We start from the raw sequence: 17,720 nt of genomic DNA, 5'->3' as shown, positions 1-17,720 counted from the left end.
ATAAATAAATAAATATACATATGAAGGGAACTGCATTAATAAGAAAATATTTCACTAGGAATGCTCTTAAACTCGATCAGTGCTAGTATTTAGGACATTTAATATAAATTATGTTATTCAGAAAAATCATGAGTAAGCCTTATTGTAACAGCAGGATGTGCTAAGTGATATCAGGTTACACTTGCTTTACTACCACTCTTGGTCAAGTTAACAAGACATATCATACAGTCATCCCTCAGTATCCACTGGGAATTGGTTCCAGGACTCCCCACAGATACCAAAATCTGAGGATGCACAAGCGTCTGACATAAAATGGTATAGTATTTACATATAACCTACCTCATGTACTTTAAATCATCTTTACTTATAACACTTAATACAATGTAAATGCTATGTAAAATAGCTGTTATAGTGTATATTTTACTTGCACTATTATTTATTATTGTATGGTTATTTTCCCCTATTTTCAATCTGCAGTTGGTTGAATCTGCGAATGTAGAACCTGTGGATACCCAGAGCCTACTCTAACTCATACCCCCACCTAGCCAACCACTAGAAGCAATTACCACTGGAAAGTATGTCAAGCCCAAAAAATTTCATACATGATGTTTGCCAGTTGCCTAGCTTATTGGCAACAATGACTTGAAAAAAAGATAAACCATCATGCCAATTTTTAGTATGAATGGAACAGAAGTATTAAAGTTGCTTTATCTAAATTGTCCATTATTATAAGAATATAGGCCGGGCGCGGTGGCTCACACCTGTAATCCCAGCACTTTGGGAGACCGAGGCGGGCAGATCACTTGAGGTCAGGAGTTCAAGACCAGCCTGGCCAACATGGTGAAACCCCATCTCTGCCAAAAATACAAAAAATTAGCTGGGCGTGGTGGTGGGCACCTGTAATCCCAGCTACTCAGGAGGCTGAGGCAGGAGAATTGCTTGAACCTGGGAGGCAGAGGTTGCAGTGAGCCGAGATCGCGCCATTGCCTTCCAGCCTGAGCAAAAAGAACGACACTCCATCTCAAAACAAACAAACAAAAAAGAATACAATTCTTCTAAGCTGTTGTACTTGCTTAAAGGTAAAATAAGAACATTTTAAGAAACCAAAATAATTATTTTAAAGCCCTAAAAACAAATAAATCTGAGGATGTCACTTGAATCTCTTGGAGCCTTTTTTTCTTTCTTAATAAAAATATGAAGTTATTCTCATGGTAGGATTTACTTTATAATCTACCATAAAATTATGAAATATAATTAATGTCTAGGATAAAACAATTTGAAGTTATGTGCAGTTAAACTACTGGTGGCATCAGCTTAGAGCAAAATTCCCTAGAGCAGTTCAATTGGGCCTTGGTTTCTGCCCAAACCAGGAAGCACTGCCCTATTTTCAGGACACAGATAGTTTGATTAAGCCAAATAAATCTTGCCTAACAAGTGGTCACCCATGGGATCAGGTAAGAAAACAAGGATAGATTAACAGGAATCTATCACTGCTACAAAAACAAAGCATGAGGCTTGGCAAGAGTGAGCCCAATCAATACAAAGGACAGTTAGTTATGGATCCACAGCCCGACACTGACAAATCCTGTTTCCATACTCCTCACAGATTACAAGAGAGCTCTCATGATATATTCCTCATGTGGTATCTTCTTGAAATATCATACCATTTGTTTTCTTTTAGAGTTACACATAGAAATATTTATCAATATATGATTTCTAGGATTTGTTTCAAAATAATGTGGTGAGTATAAATGAAATAATATTGGCCATTCATTCACAATTGCTGAAGCTGGGTGATGGTACATAAAGTTTCTTATACTACTTTATTATTGTATGTGTTTGAAATGTCCATAGTAAAAAGTTGAAAATGTAAACATCATGAAGAAATTACTCCTACAACTCGACAACAAAACAAAAAACTCAACTCAAAAATGAACAAAGAACTTGAATACACATTTTCTCTAAAGAAAATAGCAATGGCCAATAAGCACATGAAAAGATGCTCAACATCACTAATTATTAGGGAAATAGGGATCAATACTGCAATGAGATACCACTTCACACCCATTAGATGGCTACTATCAAAAAAACAAAAACAAAAAAGAGAACATAACAAGTATGTTGAGGATATGGAGAAATTGGAATCCTTATGCATTGCTGGTGGGAAAATAAAATGGTGAAGCTGCCATGGGAAACAGTATGGGAGTTCCTCGAAAACTTAAAAATAGAATTGCCGTATGACCCAGCAATTCCATTTCTGGGTATATCCAAAAGAACTGAAAGCAGGGACTTGAAAGATATTTGTAGACTCATGTTTTTTATAGCAGCATTACTCACAATGACCAAAAGGTAGAAGCAAACCAAGCATCCGTCAACAAATGAATGCATAAACAAAATGTGGTACATATATAAAATGGACTATTATTCAGCCTTAAAGAGGCAGGAAATTCTGACACATGCTACAACATGGATGAACTCTGAAGACATTATGCTAAGTGACATATGCCAGTCACAAAAGGACAAATCCTGTCTAATTCCACTTATGAGAGGTACCTACAGTAGTCAAATACATAGAAAGTAGAATGGCGGCTTCCAGGGGCTGGAGGACGGGGAATGGAGAGTTATTGTTTAATGGATATGGAGTTTCAGTTCTGCAAGGTGAGAAAGTTCTGGAGATGGACTGGTTCCACAACAATGTGAATGTACTTGATGCCACTAAACTGTATACTTAAAAGTGGTTAACATGGTAAATTTTATGTGTATTTTACCACAATTAAAGTTTTCAAAGGAATAATTTACCCATCTTCCTAATATTTTTATAAATTTTCTTTGATCACTGACCATGTAGGCCACAAATACAGCATATAACTTAAGAAACTTTGACATTTAGGTTATGTTGGCATTCTGTGATATAATTATAACTTCTTTTGAAACTGAAAAATAAGCAAAAAAGCCACATAAGCACTATTCATTCCTTCCTCCAGGATCATTACTTCATCTAATAATTTAACATGAATATGGTTTGACCTATCAGAGATGAAATTCTTATGCTCATCAAAATATTCCTCCATAATCCTGAGAGAATTTATCCAAAAGTATACCATTCCAAAAGCTGCACTATAATGTCATCAAACTATCATACAGAGTATTGGTGATGCTCACAAATGGGCAATTTCTTTAGCAGGTAATGAGGCAAGTCCAGAACTAAACATTCTGTAATCTGTTTGAACCTACATGGCAGTGTCATCATCACCCACTTACATTGAATTCAAATCCAAGTATCCCAAAATACTTGAAATGAATTGGCAAAATTCATGCACACATCTACTGCAGAAGATCTGCGTTCATCTATGGATGAACGGGAGTTAACATCCTGAGGGAGAGAAACATGCAACAGGTTTCTCAGCACTCAGTATGGGCGTACTTAGGTCTTTCTAAAATAGTGCTTCCATACTGTCTGAGACACAGTCTCAGTTTCAAAATGCAAAAATGAAAAAAAATAAAAATAATGCCAGGGGAACCTATAAGCCTAGCTTCTTTTTTTTTTTTTTTTTTTTTTTTTGGACAGAGTCTCACTCTGTCGCCCAGCCTGGAGTGCAGTGGCGCGATCTCGGCTCACTGAATCTTCACCTCCCGGGTTTCTCCTGCCTCAGCCTCCCCAGTAGCTGGGACTACAGGCACGTGCCACCACGCCCAACTAATTTTTTGTATTTTTAGTAGAGATGGGGTTTCACCATGTTAGCCAGGATGGTCTCGATCTCCTGACCTCGTGATCCGCCCACCTCGGTGCCTTTTTTTTTTTTTTTTTTTTAAGACAGTCTTGCTCACCCAAGCTGGAGTACAGTGGCGCGATCCTAGCTCACTGCAACCTCTGCCTCCTGGGTTCAAGTGATGTTCCTGCCTCAGCCTCCCAAGTAGCTGGAATTACAGATGTGCACCACCACACCGCACTTTTTTTTTTAAACAGAGTCTTGCTCTGTCGCCAGGCAGGAGTGCAGTGGCACGATCTCAGTTCACTGAAACATCTGCCTCCCGGGTTCAAGCGATTCTCCTGCCTCAGCCTCCTGAGTAGCTGGGACTACAGGTGCACGCCACCACGCCCAGCTAATTTTTGTATTTTTAATAGAGATGGGGTTTCACATGTTGGCCAGGATGGTCTCAATCTCTTGACCTCGTGATCTTTGTGATCTGCCCGCCTCGGCCTCCCAAAGTGCTGGGATTACAGGCATGAGCCACCTTGCCTGGCCATTTTTTGTTTTGGTTTGGTTTTTTTTTTGAGACAGTCTCGCTCTGTCACCCAGGCTGGGGTTCAGTGGCACAATCTTGGCTCACTGCAACTTCTGCCTCCCAGGTTCAAGCAATTCTCCTGCCTCAGCCTCCCAAGTAGCTGGGATTACAGGTGAGTGCCACCACACCTGGCTAATTTTTGTATTTTTAGTAGAGGCAAGGTTTTGCCATGTTGGCCAGGCTGGTCTCGAACTCCTGACCTCAAGTGATCTGCCCACCTCGGCCTCCCAAAGTGCTGTGATTACAGGTGTGAGCCACCACACCTGGTTGAGCCTACCCTTTCTGCATAGTCTGTCACTATGCTAAATTCAAGTTGTCCACATATTACACTACCAATAAAAAGACCATAAAGACAAAACTGTGTTTGCATTTATGAATGAATCATACAGTTTTCCATTACATTTACTTGGTGAGAAAACTAGCTCAATTTGATTAACCAGATCAAATAGAAGTCAGAACAGCCCTGTGTGACAACCAAAGAGTATCATGCTTCTATCAAGTTGCCTGGACAATTCACCATCATTCTATAATTCAAAAGCCTTTTAAAAATGCATATTCTCTGACCAGGCATTTCCATGGTTAGTAATTTATGCTAAGGAAACGGTTGAAGACGTATGTAAAATAAATTTCAGTCAATGAAAAAAACTGTAAACATTCTTAGTGACCAAAGCTAAGCAATTAGTTAAATTATGATTCAGCCATACAATTACATGCCATGCAGACATTAAAAATATTTTATATAGAAGACATTAATAACATTGTGTGAAGAACATTACAAAATAGAATTATGAACCTATTTCATTATTTATCTAGCATGCCTTTGTGGATACATGTGCATGATACACATGTGCAAATGTATGAATGCACATGTCTGAGAACAAGATACACATGGACACGTGCAAAAGTATGTGCAAGTATGATCGGGGCTCATAAAACTGCACAAGAATGTACAAAGATATGTCTGTATATGTATATATGGGTACATAAGAGAATACATATGCATGTGTATATATCTGCTAATGCATACACCTATATTTGGACTGTGAGCCTGTGTTTTAAGTAGGTGAGTGTGTGTATATCCTTATAATCACTACTTAGCAGCTTGTGACCTTGAGGCAAGTTACTGAGCCACTTTGAGTCTTTGACAATGAGAACAAACCCTGGTTCATAAGGGTTTGGTATGGATTAAATGGAAAAAAAAGGATGTAAATTACTTAATACTGTGATTGTTGCATAAAAAAATCAATATTAGCTTTCCTGCATTCCTTATCTGTACACACATATACTGATCTATAACTATGTATATTTACATAGCTATAAACTCACAAGAATGCACATTAAAATATTACCTTTGGTTATTTATTTGGTTTTTGTTTAGGGAGGGTTTTGCAGTTTTTTGGGCTTTCATCTTTTACAATTTTTCTAGGAAGATTTTTTTTTCGTTTTTTTATACTTCAATTCTGCATAATTAAAAAATATTAAATGCCACACTAAGGAATACATGATTTTGATACTCCAGCAAATTTTTTGTATTCTAGCAGTATGTCAGCATTACCTAACAGCTCAAGAAGATGGCAGTACAAAGAAAAACCACAGCTCTTTTGCTTGTTAGCCTTATCCAAGTCAGGATGAAAAGGATGAAATCAGATGACAGTATACAGTAGGGGTGATTTGCAAACACTGTGGTGACAGTTAAGTGACATCTGTTATTCCCATTTTATTAAAGCAGTAAGGAACCCGCAGGCTGCCCAAGGTCATACAAAAAAAGCATGTGCTAGATCCATGTGCTCTGAAGAGATCTAAGGATTAACTGCATTGCCACAATTTGGGCCGTGTTTATAAAACCAAGAAGCGAAATTCTTAACTAGTCATTTTGGGAGTCCAAGCCTGAGTGGGGGCGGATTGCAACACATGGCTGATGATAGCAAAACAAACCAGTAACCGGCCGCACCAGGGTTAATCTACGTTTTCATCGTACTGGCTGGCTTTCCTTACTTCTAAAATATAAAATTGTAGATCGTCTAAGATAGGACATTTTATTTGATAAAAGCAGGATTGACATCTGTATGCACCGAAAGCATCCGAAACATGACAAACACAAGCCATTATTTGCGGTTCCAATCAACATCAGTTTACCACCTGGCTCAATTCCCACCATTACTGTATGTTAGATTAACACTTCCAAAAACCCTGCAGAAGGTCTCTAAATTTCCTGGGGGAACTTAGCTACAGACGGGGAGTGAAACAAGCAGCTCTTTTCCCTGGGGCCTCAATGTATTAAATCAAACCCGAGAAAATGATCCAATCATTCCCTATACATTTCCTCCCCAGCTATGCCATCAAATCTTTTAAAACGTCACTTCCAAGCATTTAAAATACACCCGGCACACGCCCTGCAGACTTCATCGTAGCTCTCCCTTTTGGGGCATCACCACAGCCAAACATCGCCTCTTCCAAATCTACTGCAAACTGCGGGCTGGTCTCTTGCTTCATTTTTTACTTTTGTCTTAAAACGGAGACGAGGGGGATGGGTTTCGACAAACTAGGCTCTGAAACCCTGAGCAATAGCATCTTGCTGTAGGGAGCTATCGGCAGCAGCAGAGATTTTAATCTTTTCTCTCCACCCAGTTTCCGTTTCATGCTTTTTTCTTTCTTTCTTTTCCAATGACATCAAACCAAAGGTGGAAAAATGAAAAACGAATGCCTCAGATCGATGCCGCCTGTGGGTCGCGGGTTCTGACTCAGGGACCCGCCCGCCCTGGGAAATGCGGGAAACGAGGCCGGGAGGAGGGCTTTCCACCGCCGGAGTCCCACCTGGGGTCGCGGACGGGCAGGCCGGGCCCGTGGCAGCCTCGAATCCGAGCCCGGGGCCCGACCCGCCCCTCCAGGCCCAGCGCGGCCTGCCAAGCCCCGGCGTCGAGTTGGCCGCGGGCCGGCCAGAGAGGCCTGAGGCGACCAGCGGGCAGGGCAGAGCCAGGGACCGGAGTCCGGGGCTGGAGTCGGGCGCCGCTTACCTGCTGGTACCGGCTGCCGCAGGCCGGCTCGACCGCCGCCAGCGCCGCCAACGCCAACGCCATGGCGCAGCCGGCAGCAGGGAAGGAGAGCGAGCGAGCGAGCTAGCTGAAAGGGCGCGGCCGCTGCGGCCTGGGAGCACTGGGAGGCCGAGGGGGACGCGCCTTGGGTGGGTCTCGATGGCCGCCGCCGCTCCCGGGCGAGACGCTCTTCTCAGGCTGTAAGCACTGCCGCCGCCGCCGAGGCTCCGACGCGGCCCCTGGGGAAGAGGCGGGGACTACGACGACGGCGCTGCGCCGCCGCCCCACCCCCGACTCGCGCCGCCCTGCCCGGCCCGGCCCGGCCTAGCCTAGCCCTGCGCCGCCTCCCCGAGGTGCACCGGCCCGGGTGTAGTTGCTCCGACGACCTGAGCCTCCGAGGCTCAAGTGTTGTATTCGATTCCACTAAAAACGAATTACTAACAGGCCAGCCCAAAGCAAGGGCGATGCTGCTGATGAGCACTTCGTGCCAAGCACTGAGCTTCACCTACGTGCACTCATCCAGCCTTCAGCACAACCGCCCTGACGCAGGGACCACAGCCCCATTCTCGAGGTCGTTGGCAACCAGAGAGGTTGACAATCTTCACAGCAGCGACCTGATCCCTCGTGTCTGGCAGCAGAATCGTGGTTCTTATTCACCCCCTTCTTTTATCTGCCGTACTCATAAACCAGGGGTCAGCCAGCGACAGGGAGGGGGCCAAATCCGGTCTGCCACCATGACTGTGAAAAGTACATGAAATTCAAGTTTCAGTGTCCATAAATAAAGTTTTATTGGAACACAGCAGCACCCATTTGTTTGGTATGGCCTGCAAACCCTATATAATACTTGCTATCTGACATTTTACGGAAAAAGTTTGCTAACCCTAAATCCTTGAGAACTGCTTGGATCTCAAATCCTACTTAGGGTGGATGATTATAATAGCGTCCTCATGTTTATGCCATCCTTTAGTATTTTAACGGCCTCATCTGCGGAATCGGAAACAATATTTTCCAAAAAAGCTCCCTGACTCGGTGACATGGAAGTCAAAACTGGAAGGGTTTGGCCATGCTAAAGGCTTTCCCGACCACAGGAACAGGTGCAAAGGGCGGTCCAGAGAGAGATTGTCTTGTGGAAGAACAGAAAGGAGGCTGGCATAGCTGCCATATAGGAGATACAATTATCAGTGTTTCACAGATGAGGAAATTATGCCCAAAGAAATTAAATATCTCACCCAATGACACAGAGCTACCAAGGGGTGAAGCTGGAATACAACTTCATTAAGCCAGCTTTCTTACCCAGTATTGCACAACTAAATTATAAGCTTTGTGAAGACAAGAGTATTTGTCTTTTAAATCTTATTACCTCCTAATGCCATGTAGCACAGTATAGCTATTTAGCAGGCTTGCAAGGTCTGTTTCTTTCACACCCAGCCATCTGCAATTGCTTCTACCCACATGTCCTACAGAGAAAAACAAAATCTTCCATCTCTGAAGCTTGCTGCAATTCCCATTTCTTCTTCATTGCCTTTCCAAGTTGGCAGTGTAGAGGTTATATTAATATGATTATTGTCTTAGCTTCTAATTTTGAAGTTTAGTTAATTATGTATTTTAAAAGAGAACTGTGTTTCGAACACACCCTGAGGTTTCTGTATATATGAGAAAATTGTAATCAATAAAAACTCTAGATGTTTACCATCTTCACTTTGAGTTCTCTCTCAGCATCCAAACTCCTCCATATCTGTCGCTATTTCCAAGTATTAGTCTCACATATTAACATGCTGGGAGAGCGAACAAATGCAGCAACATTCCAAGCTCTCAAGTCTATTTAGAGCCTCCTTACTCTGTCCCTCAGTTGTTGTTTATAATCCAGAAAAACAACATTTAAATGTAATCAGGTACAGTGAATCAAACATAATGTCCTGCCATGTAGTCTTGTATAAAGGGTGCAAAAATCTAATTTGAAATTTTTTAAAATTTCAGCAGTGGAAAGTAGAAATCCAGACTTCTTTGTCCAGATTGTCTAAATTTACGTGTAAGAAAGAATAAAAAAAGAATTTGTCCACTGGGCACAGTGGCTCACATCTGTAATCTCAGCACTTTGAGAGGCTGAGACTCGAGGATCACGTGAGCCCAGGAGCCAGGAGTTCAAGACCAACCTGGGCAACATAGTGAGACACAATCTCTGAAAAAAAAAAAAGAAAAAGAAAAAAGAATTTGTTGGCCTACCACATAAGGCTATTGGAGCAACAACTGCAATCTTTATGCATGTCTGCAGTGCTGTGGCTTTTGTGGAAAAGATGTTGCTACCCTTCTATTTCTTTCCTAAATTACTTTCTCCCTCAATATCTATATACTCCCTGCATGTGGACACAAATATTTACCATAATATAAATAACAGGCTTTATCATAGAAATATTTTGCATTGAAAGTAAAAGAAATTTGATCTCCAACTTCCAATCTCCTTTTCCTATGTCCTCAACCAAAATGTTTTGTAGTCATGGTAAAGATTTTGGTCTTTTTTTTCTTGAGTTCCCCAAAGCCTCTAATAAGTAAATTGAGATTATTTGCCTTGATTTGATGGGTGGATAAATTGGAGAATTGAGAAATTGAGTCACTGCTATATTAGGCCTCCAGCTGGCAGGCAAATTGTACAACGAAGGGGAAAACTGAATTTCTGGCTCACAGATCCATGCCTGGTGCAAGCCAAGCAGACAGAGAAGATAATCCAAAGCCATAAAAATTGTGCTCTTTGGCTTCATCTCGAGATGTTGTCAAGAGAGTTTCCACAGAGAAAGTTATTAATTTCAGATTGCTGCACTTAGAAACTTATTTCCCCACAGAATAACAGTAATACTTTCCATGTGCAGTACTGCATATGTGAATTGCTGACTCTGAATCATCCCTCCTGAGAGAGAAAAGAAACATGGACAAGTATAAGCATAACTCATGTCCGTATCCCTTTCCCCCTGCAATATAGATACAAATCTCTAGGATAAATGTGACCTTCTGTCTTTCATATCCACATGAGGCTTGACCTAGGTAGTGCAGAGCTCAGTAAGTGACCGAGAAGGGTTTGTTAAATGTGTTAAATTTAGACAAAAGCCTCATTAGTCTAATATCTCATCTGAGGCCTTGAACTTCTCCAGCTAGTCTTCACAGGGCTCCAATTAAACCATGAAGTTTTATTTCTACGACTTACTACTTCTTTTAATTCTCACTACATTACCATAAGGTTCATTAAGAGCAAAAGGTAATACCTTCATATTACAAATAAAGAAATTATCCACTGATAATTACTACTGTTACGGAGCACTTCCAGAATCTTGGACCTGATGGTACATCATCTGCTTAATCTTCATAACAAACCCATTCTGCAGATGAAGAGACTCAGGAAATTTACATAACCTACTCAGCTTTGTGAGCGGTGGAGTCGAAACGCAAACTGGGATTTGTCTGCCTCCAAAATGTATGCACTGCTTTGAGTGTGGAGAGAAGTACGGGACATAAATAGACAGGAGATAGAAAGTTCTAACCTTTGGAGTCTTCATGATGAAGTAGAGATGATAGTAAACACTTATTCGAGACATTTTTAAAATATAAAACTTACAAGTTAATTACAACTGTGTTGAGCTGTATTAACTAATGCTGAGAGATAGTGAAGAGAATTCTGTGGCCAGCTGGGATAATCAGGTAAGGATTGGGAAGAAAGGGTTTTGAACGAGAAAAGGGCTTTGTTGGCCAGGTGTGGTGGCTCACGTCTGTAATCCCAGCACTTTGGGAGGCCAAGGCGGGAGGATCACCTGAGGTTGGGAGTTGGAGACCAGCCTGACCAACATGGAGAAACCCCATCTCTACTAAAAATACAAAAAACCTAGCTGGGCGTGGTGGCACATGCCTGTAATTCCAGCTACTTGGGAGGCTAAGGCAGGAGAATCACTTGAACCCGAGAGGCGGAGGTTGCAGTGAGCCGAGATCGCGCCATTGCACTCCAGCCTGGGCAACAAGAGTGAAACTTCATCTAAAAACAAAAAAAACAAAAAAAAAAAACAGAAAGAAATAAAAGGGCTTTGCTGTCATGGGAAGAGAGAAAGTTGTCAACCTGAAATAACAACAGAGAGATTCTCCAAAGACAGTGAGTTTATTTGTGAATCCTCAAGATTGCTATCTGGGATATGTATGCACCTCATGAAGGGCCATGGATGTACCCAGAGAGGGAAAGGAAGGCAAAGGTTTTAAAGGCAAAATGAGCAAGGTTACATAAGTTGTTTTGAAACTATTAACCTTGGCTACAAGGATCAATAACAAGGGTGGTATCTCTCCAAGGCTGAACAGACAGTTGCTAGGCAGACGTCTTTGTAGTATTCTGTGTGTAAAGTTGTGGTGGCCTTGTTCAAGGTTGTGGTTTTCAGAAAGTGTAATCTAAAAATAGATTTTAACATAGACATGTGTGCATGAGAGCCCCTCCTTTATGGCCTCCCGACTCCTATTTGTTGGGGTATAGCATAAGTGACTCCATTTTGATTCTTACAACTTTCACAAAGTCATGAGTATAATTGTACAAAAGCTTAGAACTTAGTTTAGAACAAAATCTTAGAACTTAGCAAACTTTTAATGTTAAGGAATAGATAGAAATATTTTAGGCTTTGTGAACCATAAGCTCTGTTGCAGCTACTCCACTTTGCCATTGTATTGTGAACACAGCCATAAACAATGCCAAAGTGGCACGACTGTGTTCCAATAAAATCTTATTTATGATCATTAAAATGTGAATTACGTATGATTTATTTTTTTATTTTTTTATTTTTGAGATGGAGTCTCACTCTATCGCCCAGGCTGGATGGAGTGCAGTGGCATGTTCTTGGCTTACCACAACCTTCGCCTCCTGGGTTCAAGAGATTCTCCTGCCTTAGCCTCCCGAGTAGCTGGGATTACAGGCACCTGCCACCACGCCCAGCTAATTTTTGTATTTTTAGTAGAGACAGGGTTTCACTATGTTGGCCAGGCTGGTCTCAAACTCCTGACCTAAAGCGATCCGCCCGCCTCAGCCTCCCAAGGAGCTGGGATTACAGGCGTGAGCGACCGTGCCCAGCCTCAACATATGATTTTTATGTGTCATGAAATAGTATTCTTCTTTTGATTTTTTTTTTCCAATTAGTTAAAAATGTAAAAACTGGGCTGGGCACGGTGGCTCACGCCTGTAATCCCAGCACTTTGGGAGGCGGAGGTGGGCAGATCACGAGGTCAAGAGATCGAGACCATCCTGGCCAACATGGTGAAACCCCGTCTTTACTAAAAATACAAAAATTAGCTGGGTGTGGTGGCACAAGCCTGTAGTCCCAGCTACTCAGAGGCTGAGGCAGGAGAATAGCTTGAACCCGGGAGGCGGAGGTTGCAGTGAGCTGAGATCATGCCACTGCACTTCAGCCTGCCCGACAGAGTGAGACTCTCTTTAAATTTAAAAAAAAAAAAAAAAAAGTAAAAACTGGCCAGGCACAGTGGCTTATGCCCGTAATCGCAGTACTTTGTGAAGCCGAGGCCAGAGGATCACTTGAGGCCAGGAGATTGAGACCAGCCTGGGCAATATAGCAAAACTCTATCTTTCCAAAAAAATAAAAATAAATAAGCCATTAGCCAAACATGGTAGCAAACGCTCGTGGTCCCAGCTACTCAGCAGGTTGAGGCAGTAGGATCACTTGAACATAGGAGTTTGAGGCTGCGGTGAGCTGTGGTCACGTCACTGCACACCAGCTCTACACAATAGAATTTAAAAAAAAACAAAAGTAAAAACTCTTCTCAACTCTCAGGTCAAACAAAGACAGGCAGTAGGCTGGACTTGGCTCCTGAGCAGTAGTTTGCCAACCCCTAGTTTAGTAGCAAGACAAAAGAAGTTATTTGCTAAGAGATTAAATAGAGAGTTTAAGCCAGAGACTAATGCAGAACACCTACTGGAAAAGGAAAGGAAAGAGAGAGGAAGATAAGAATTTATAAAAGATCCTAAAATATAAACAGGTAAGTGGCTTTTATGAAACAGTGAGTCAGAGGCCAGATGCTTTGGCTCATACCTGTAATCCCAACACTTTGGGAGGCCAAGGCGGGTGGGTGGATCACCTGAGGCCAGGAGTTCCAGACCAGCCTGGCCAACATGATGAAACCCTGTCTCTACTAAAAATACAAAAATTAACTGGGTGTGGTTGCCCAAGCCTGCGATCCCAGCTACTTGGGAGGCTGAGGCAGGAGAATTGCTTGAACGTGCGAGGCAGAGTTTGCAGCGAGCCAAGATCTCGCCACTGCACTCTAGCCTGGGGGATAGAGCAAGACTCCGTCTCAAAAAAAAGAAAAGAAAAGGTGAGTCAGAGGAAAGGGGTTCGTCAAATAAGAATCCAACATGGGACTTCTGATTCCTTGGTTTACCTTCCTGCCACTGGAATTCCACAGATTCATTTATTCAGCAAATATTAATTTACCACCACTATAGATAAACACTGTGACTTTATGCCTAGAACCTGAAACTATTTAAAAAATGGTCTCTCATTTATTCTACAAAATGAAATTAAGAAATGCTGAAAGTGGTTATTTATGTATTCTAGCTACATATGCGTAAGCTTCGGTATGTTGTGTCTTTCTTTTTTTCTGTGAGGCAGAGTCTCACTCTGTCACCCAGGCTGCTGGAGTGCAGTGGCACCATCTTGGCTCACTGCAACCTCTGCCTCCTGGGTTCAAGTGATTTTCCTGTCTCAGCCTCCCGAATAGCTGGGATTACAGGCATGTGCCGTCACGCCTGGCTAGTTTTTGTATTTTTAGTAGAGACAGGGTTTCATCATGTTGGTCAGGCTGGTATCAAACTCCTGGCCTCAAACGCCTTGGCCTCCCAAAGTACTGGGATTACAGGCATGAGCCACTGTGCCCAGCCATGTATGTTGTATCTTTATCTAATTTCATCTCAAAATATTTTCTTTTTTTTTCTTTTTTCTTTTTTTTTTTTGAGAGGGAGTCTCGCTCTGTCACCCAGGCTGGAGTGCAGTGATGCAGTAATGGCTCACAGTAACCTCTGCCTCCCAGGTTCAAGTGATTCTCCCCCCTCAGCCTCCTGAGTATCTGGGATTACAGGTGTGCACCACCATGCCCAGCTAATTGGTCTTGAACTCCTGACCTTAAGTTATCCACCCACATCCCCCTCCCAAAGTGCTGGGATTACAGGCATGAGCCACCATGCCTGGCCTCAAAGTATTTTCTAATTTCTCTTCTGATTTCTTCTTTCACCCATTGGTTATTTAAGAGTGTGGTTTGATTTCCATATATCTGCAAATCCCCCAAATTTCTGTTATTTATTTCTAACTTTATCCCATTGTATTTGGAGAACATACTTTGCATCATTTCAATCCTTTTAAATTTATTGACGTTTGTTTTATGGCCTAGATTATCAAGTCTACCCTGGAGAATGTTCCACACACGCTAGAGAAGAATATATATTCTGCTGTTGTTGGGTGGAGTGTTTGTTAGGGAAGTTTAAACTTTCCCTCTGAGGGTTCAATAATTGAGTCTGTTGAAATAAATGGACAAAAGATTATCAGGAGAAGAGGCTATTAACTTGCAAGCCAATGGGAGTCACACCAAGTATGAAACTCAAAGAAGGACCTGACAGATGGAGTTTAAATACCCTCTTCACAGGGGAGATGAAGGCAATTTTAGAGGAAGAGTTATCACTCTTCATATGGTTAGGCTTTGCGTCCCCACCCAAATCTCATCTTGAATTCTAATCCCCATGTGTCAAGGGAGAGACCAAGTGGAGGTAATTGATTCTTGGGGGCAGTTTCCCCCAGGCTGTTCTCATGATGGTGAGTGAGATCTCGTGAGATCTGATGGTTTCATAAGGGGCTCTTCCCCCTTCGCTCAGCACTTCTCCTTCCCGCTGCCTTGTGGGGAAGCATTGCCTTGCTTCCCCTTTGCCTTCCGCCATGATTGTAAGTTTCCTGAGCACTTCCCAACCATGCTGAACTGTGTGTCAATTAAGCCTCTTTCTTTTACAAATTACCCAGTCATGGGCAGTTCTTTATAGCCGTGTGAAAATGGACTAATACAAAGAATAAGTAATTTTTAGGGGAGATGAATGGGCCCAAAGAAAAGACAATAGCCTGGGACAAAGGTCCTCTGAGCTCTGGGGAAGGTGGTGACAAGTTATAGCAAGGTGAGGGGGCAGAACTGCAATGCAAATATTGTCTTAGTATGCAAATAAGGACTCTCAGGCAATATGATAAGTCTGCTTGGGTGGGTGTAGTGACAACCTTTTGTTTCTTCTTCCTGATTTATCTTCCCTAAGCAATGACATTTATTTATTTATTTATTTTTATTTTTATTTTTTTGAGACGCAGTTTCAGTCTGTCACCCATGCTGGAGTACAGTGGCATGATCTCGGCTCACTGCAACCTCCGCCTCCCGAGTTCAAGCCATTCTCATGCCTTAGGCTCCCGAGTAGCTGGGATTATAGATGCCCAACACCATGCCTGGTGAATTTTTGTATTATTAGTAGAGATGGCGTTTTGCCCTGTTGGCCAGGCTGGTCTTGAACTCCTGACCTCAAGTGATCCGCCCACCTCAGCCTTCCAAAATGCTGGGATTACAGGCATGAGCCACTGCGCCTGGCTGGCAATGAGATTTTAAACAGTGGATTAAAGACAATTGTGTTTATTTTGAAAGAACTTCCCTCAATGAGATAAGGGACCTTCAGAGAGAGCCTGTTCCCGCCCTTGTGGGGAGAAACAAGAGAAGGTCAGAGAGACCCTGATTCTGAGGTCACTTCTAAGGCTTTCAATTTCCTTTAATTCAAAGTGCTCAGTATTCAAATAATACGCCATATTTTGGTGTATTATTTTCTGAGCCCCAACAGTTCTATAGGTATCTATTAGCTTTAGCTGGCTTATAGTATGGTGTAAGACTTCTATTTCCTTGGGAGTCTGAGGCGGGCAGATCATGAGGTCAAGAGTTCGAGACCAGCCTGGCCAAAATGGTGAAACCTTGTCTCTACTAAAAATACAAAAATTAGCCAGACGTGGTGGCACACATGTGTAGTCCCAGCTACTCGGGAGGCTGAGACAGAAGAATTGCTTGAACCCGGGAGGCAGAGTTTGCAGTGAACTGAGATCATGCCACTGCACTCCAGCCTGGGTGACAGAGCAATACTCTGTCTCAAAAAAAAAAAAAAAGACTTCTATCTTTTTATTGATCTTCTACTTAGTTGTTCTCACTGTATTGAAAGTGGTTTGTTGAAGTCTCCAACTATTGCTGTTGATTGTCTATTTGTCCCTTCAATTGTGTCAGTTTTGATTTGTGTATTTTGCTGCTCTATTTTTAGGTGCATATATATTTATAATATCCACTTATTTTATGCACTTGATCCTGAAAGGATTTAGGAGGTTACTGTATAGCAAGAAATCACAAATTAGAAGTAGATGAGAAAGAAAAAGCAAAACAAGAGTAGCAACATAAAATAGACTTTGTCTTCTTGTTCACTTTTGTTGCCATGTGAACAGGGCCTGTCCCATAATAGGTCTTCATAGAATTAAAATAACACCAAGAATAAGGTTAACACAAAAATGAAGTTATACATTACAAGTGTACCGTAAACTTGGCATCCAATTAAAATGGAGACCTGATTGGTTATACAACTGATAGTGACCCTGAGCTAAATAAAACAAGAGATGATACCAAGAACAATAGAGAAATTCCTTCCAAGGGTTGTCACTAACATTCAATTATAAATATGCCAAACAAACTCCTCCATCCTAAACAGAATATATGCTTTAAGTTTGGGAATTTCCCCTTCCCAGGAGTGATGCTATAGTTAGTCCCCATGGGCTGCCACATCTGATTGTGCAAATTGTGTACTGTCCAACTCCAGGTTATCCATCACATTGCAGTCTATGCAAACAACACCCTCTCCCCAACCACACACTCTGCATTGGGTAATATACAACCTAGGCTCCTACAAGATTGACTCCATAAAATCTTTAAGTGATTCCTCCTCTGACAAATGGCTTAGTGTTCACTGTATATTTAGGGATTGTAAAAGAACAGAATATGCTACCCCAAAATATACTTCTTTGGCATAAGGATTACTTTGAACCAATTATTTTAGGAAATAGCAGACATGGGAGAATCTCTGAAAACAGAGAAGTTTCCCATTTGAAAGGGAAATTTACATTTATAAAAGAAATCTCCATGTGTAGGGATGTCTTTCTCTGTACTAGGAAGAGAAAGATATTCTAAATCACAAGAAATTCTTATCAATGGAGAAGGCACCAACTTACATCTGCATAACAAAGCTTACCCTTGTTTACTGTACATTTCCTGGTCGCCTTCTCATAATTTACCTCCACCACACAATTCTTTCATTGATTTAGCTGAAGA

The 17,720-nt window shown here is 41.9% G+C and overlaps 1 protein-coding gene across 1 annotated transcript in view; it reads right to left on the bottom strand.

Annotated features, from left to right (window-relative positions):
* The window catches only part of NDFIP1 (Nedd4 family interacting protein 1), a 44,058-nt gene extending 36,408 nt beyond the window's left edge, over positions 1 to 7,650 (bottom strand). Inside the window, exon 1 of the mRNA XM_004042729.5 lies at positions 7,302 to 7,650. Coding sequence (XP_004042777.1) covers positions 7,302 to 7,364 — 63 coding nt within the window. The 5' untranslated portion in view covers positions 7,365 to 7,650. The remainder of the gene's footprint in view (positions 1 to 7,301) is intronic.
* Positions 7,651 to 17,720: the final 10,070 nt, after the last annotated feature.

This window comes from Gorilla gorilla, chromosome 4, assembly GCF_029281585.2.
Source record: "Gorilla gorilla gorilla isolate KB3781 chromosome 4, NHGRI_mGorGor1-v2.1_pri, whole genome shotgun sequence".
In the NCBI taxonomy this organism is placed as follows: Eukaryota; Metazoa; Chordata; class Mammalia; order Primates; family Hominidae; genus Gorilla; species Gorilla gorilla.
The sequence above is the reverse complement of the archived record's forward strand: the minus strand, read 5'-3'. Positions and strand labels throughout refer to the sequence as shown.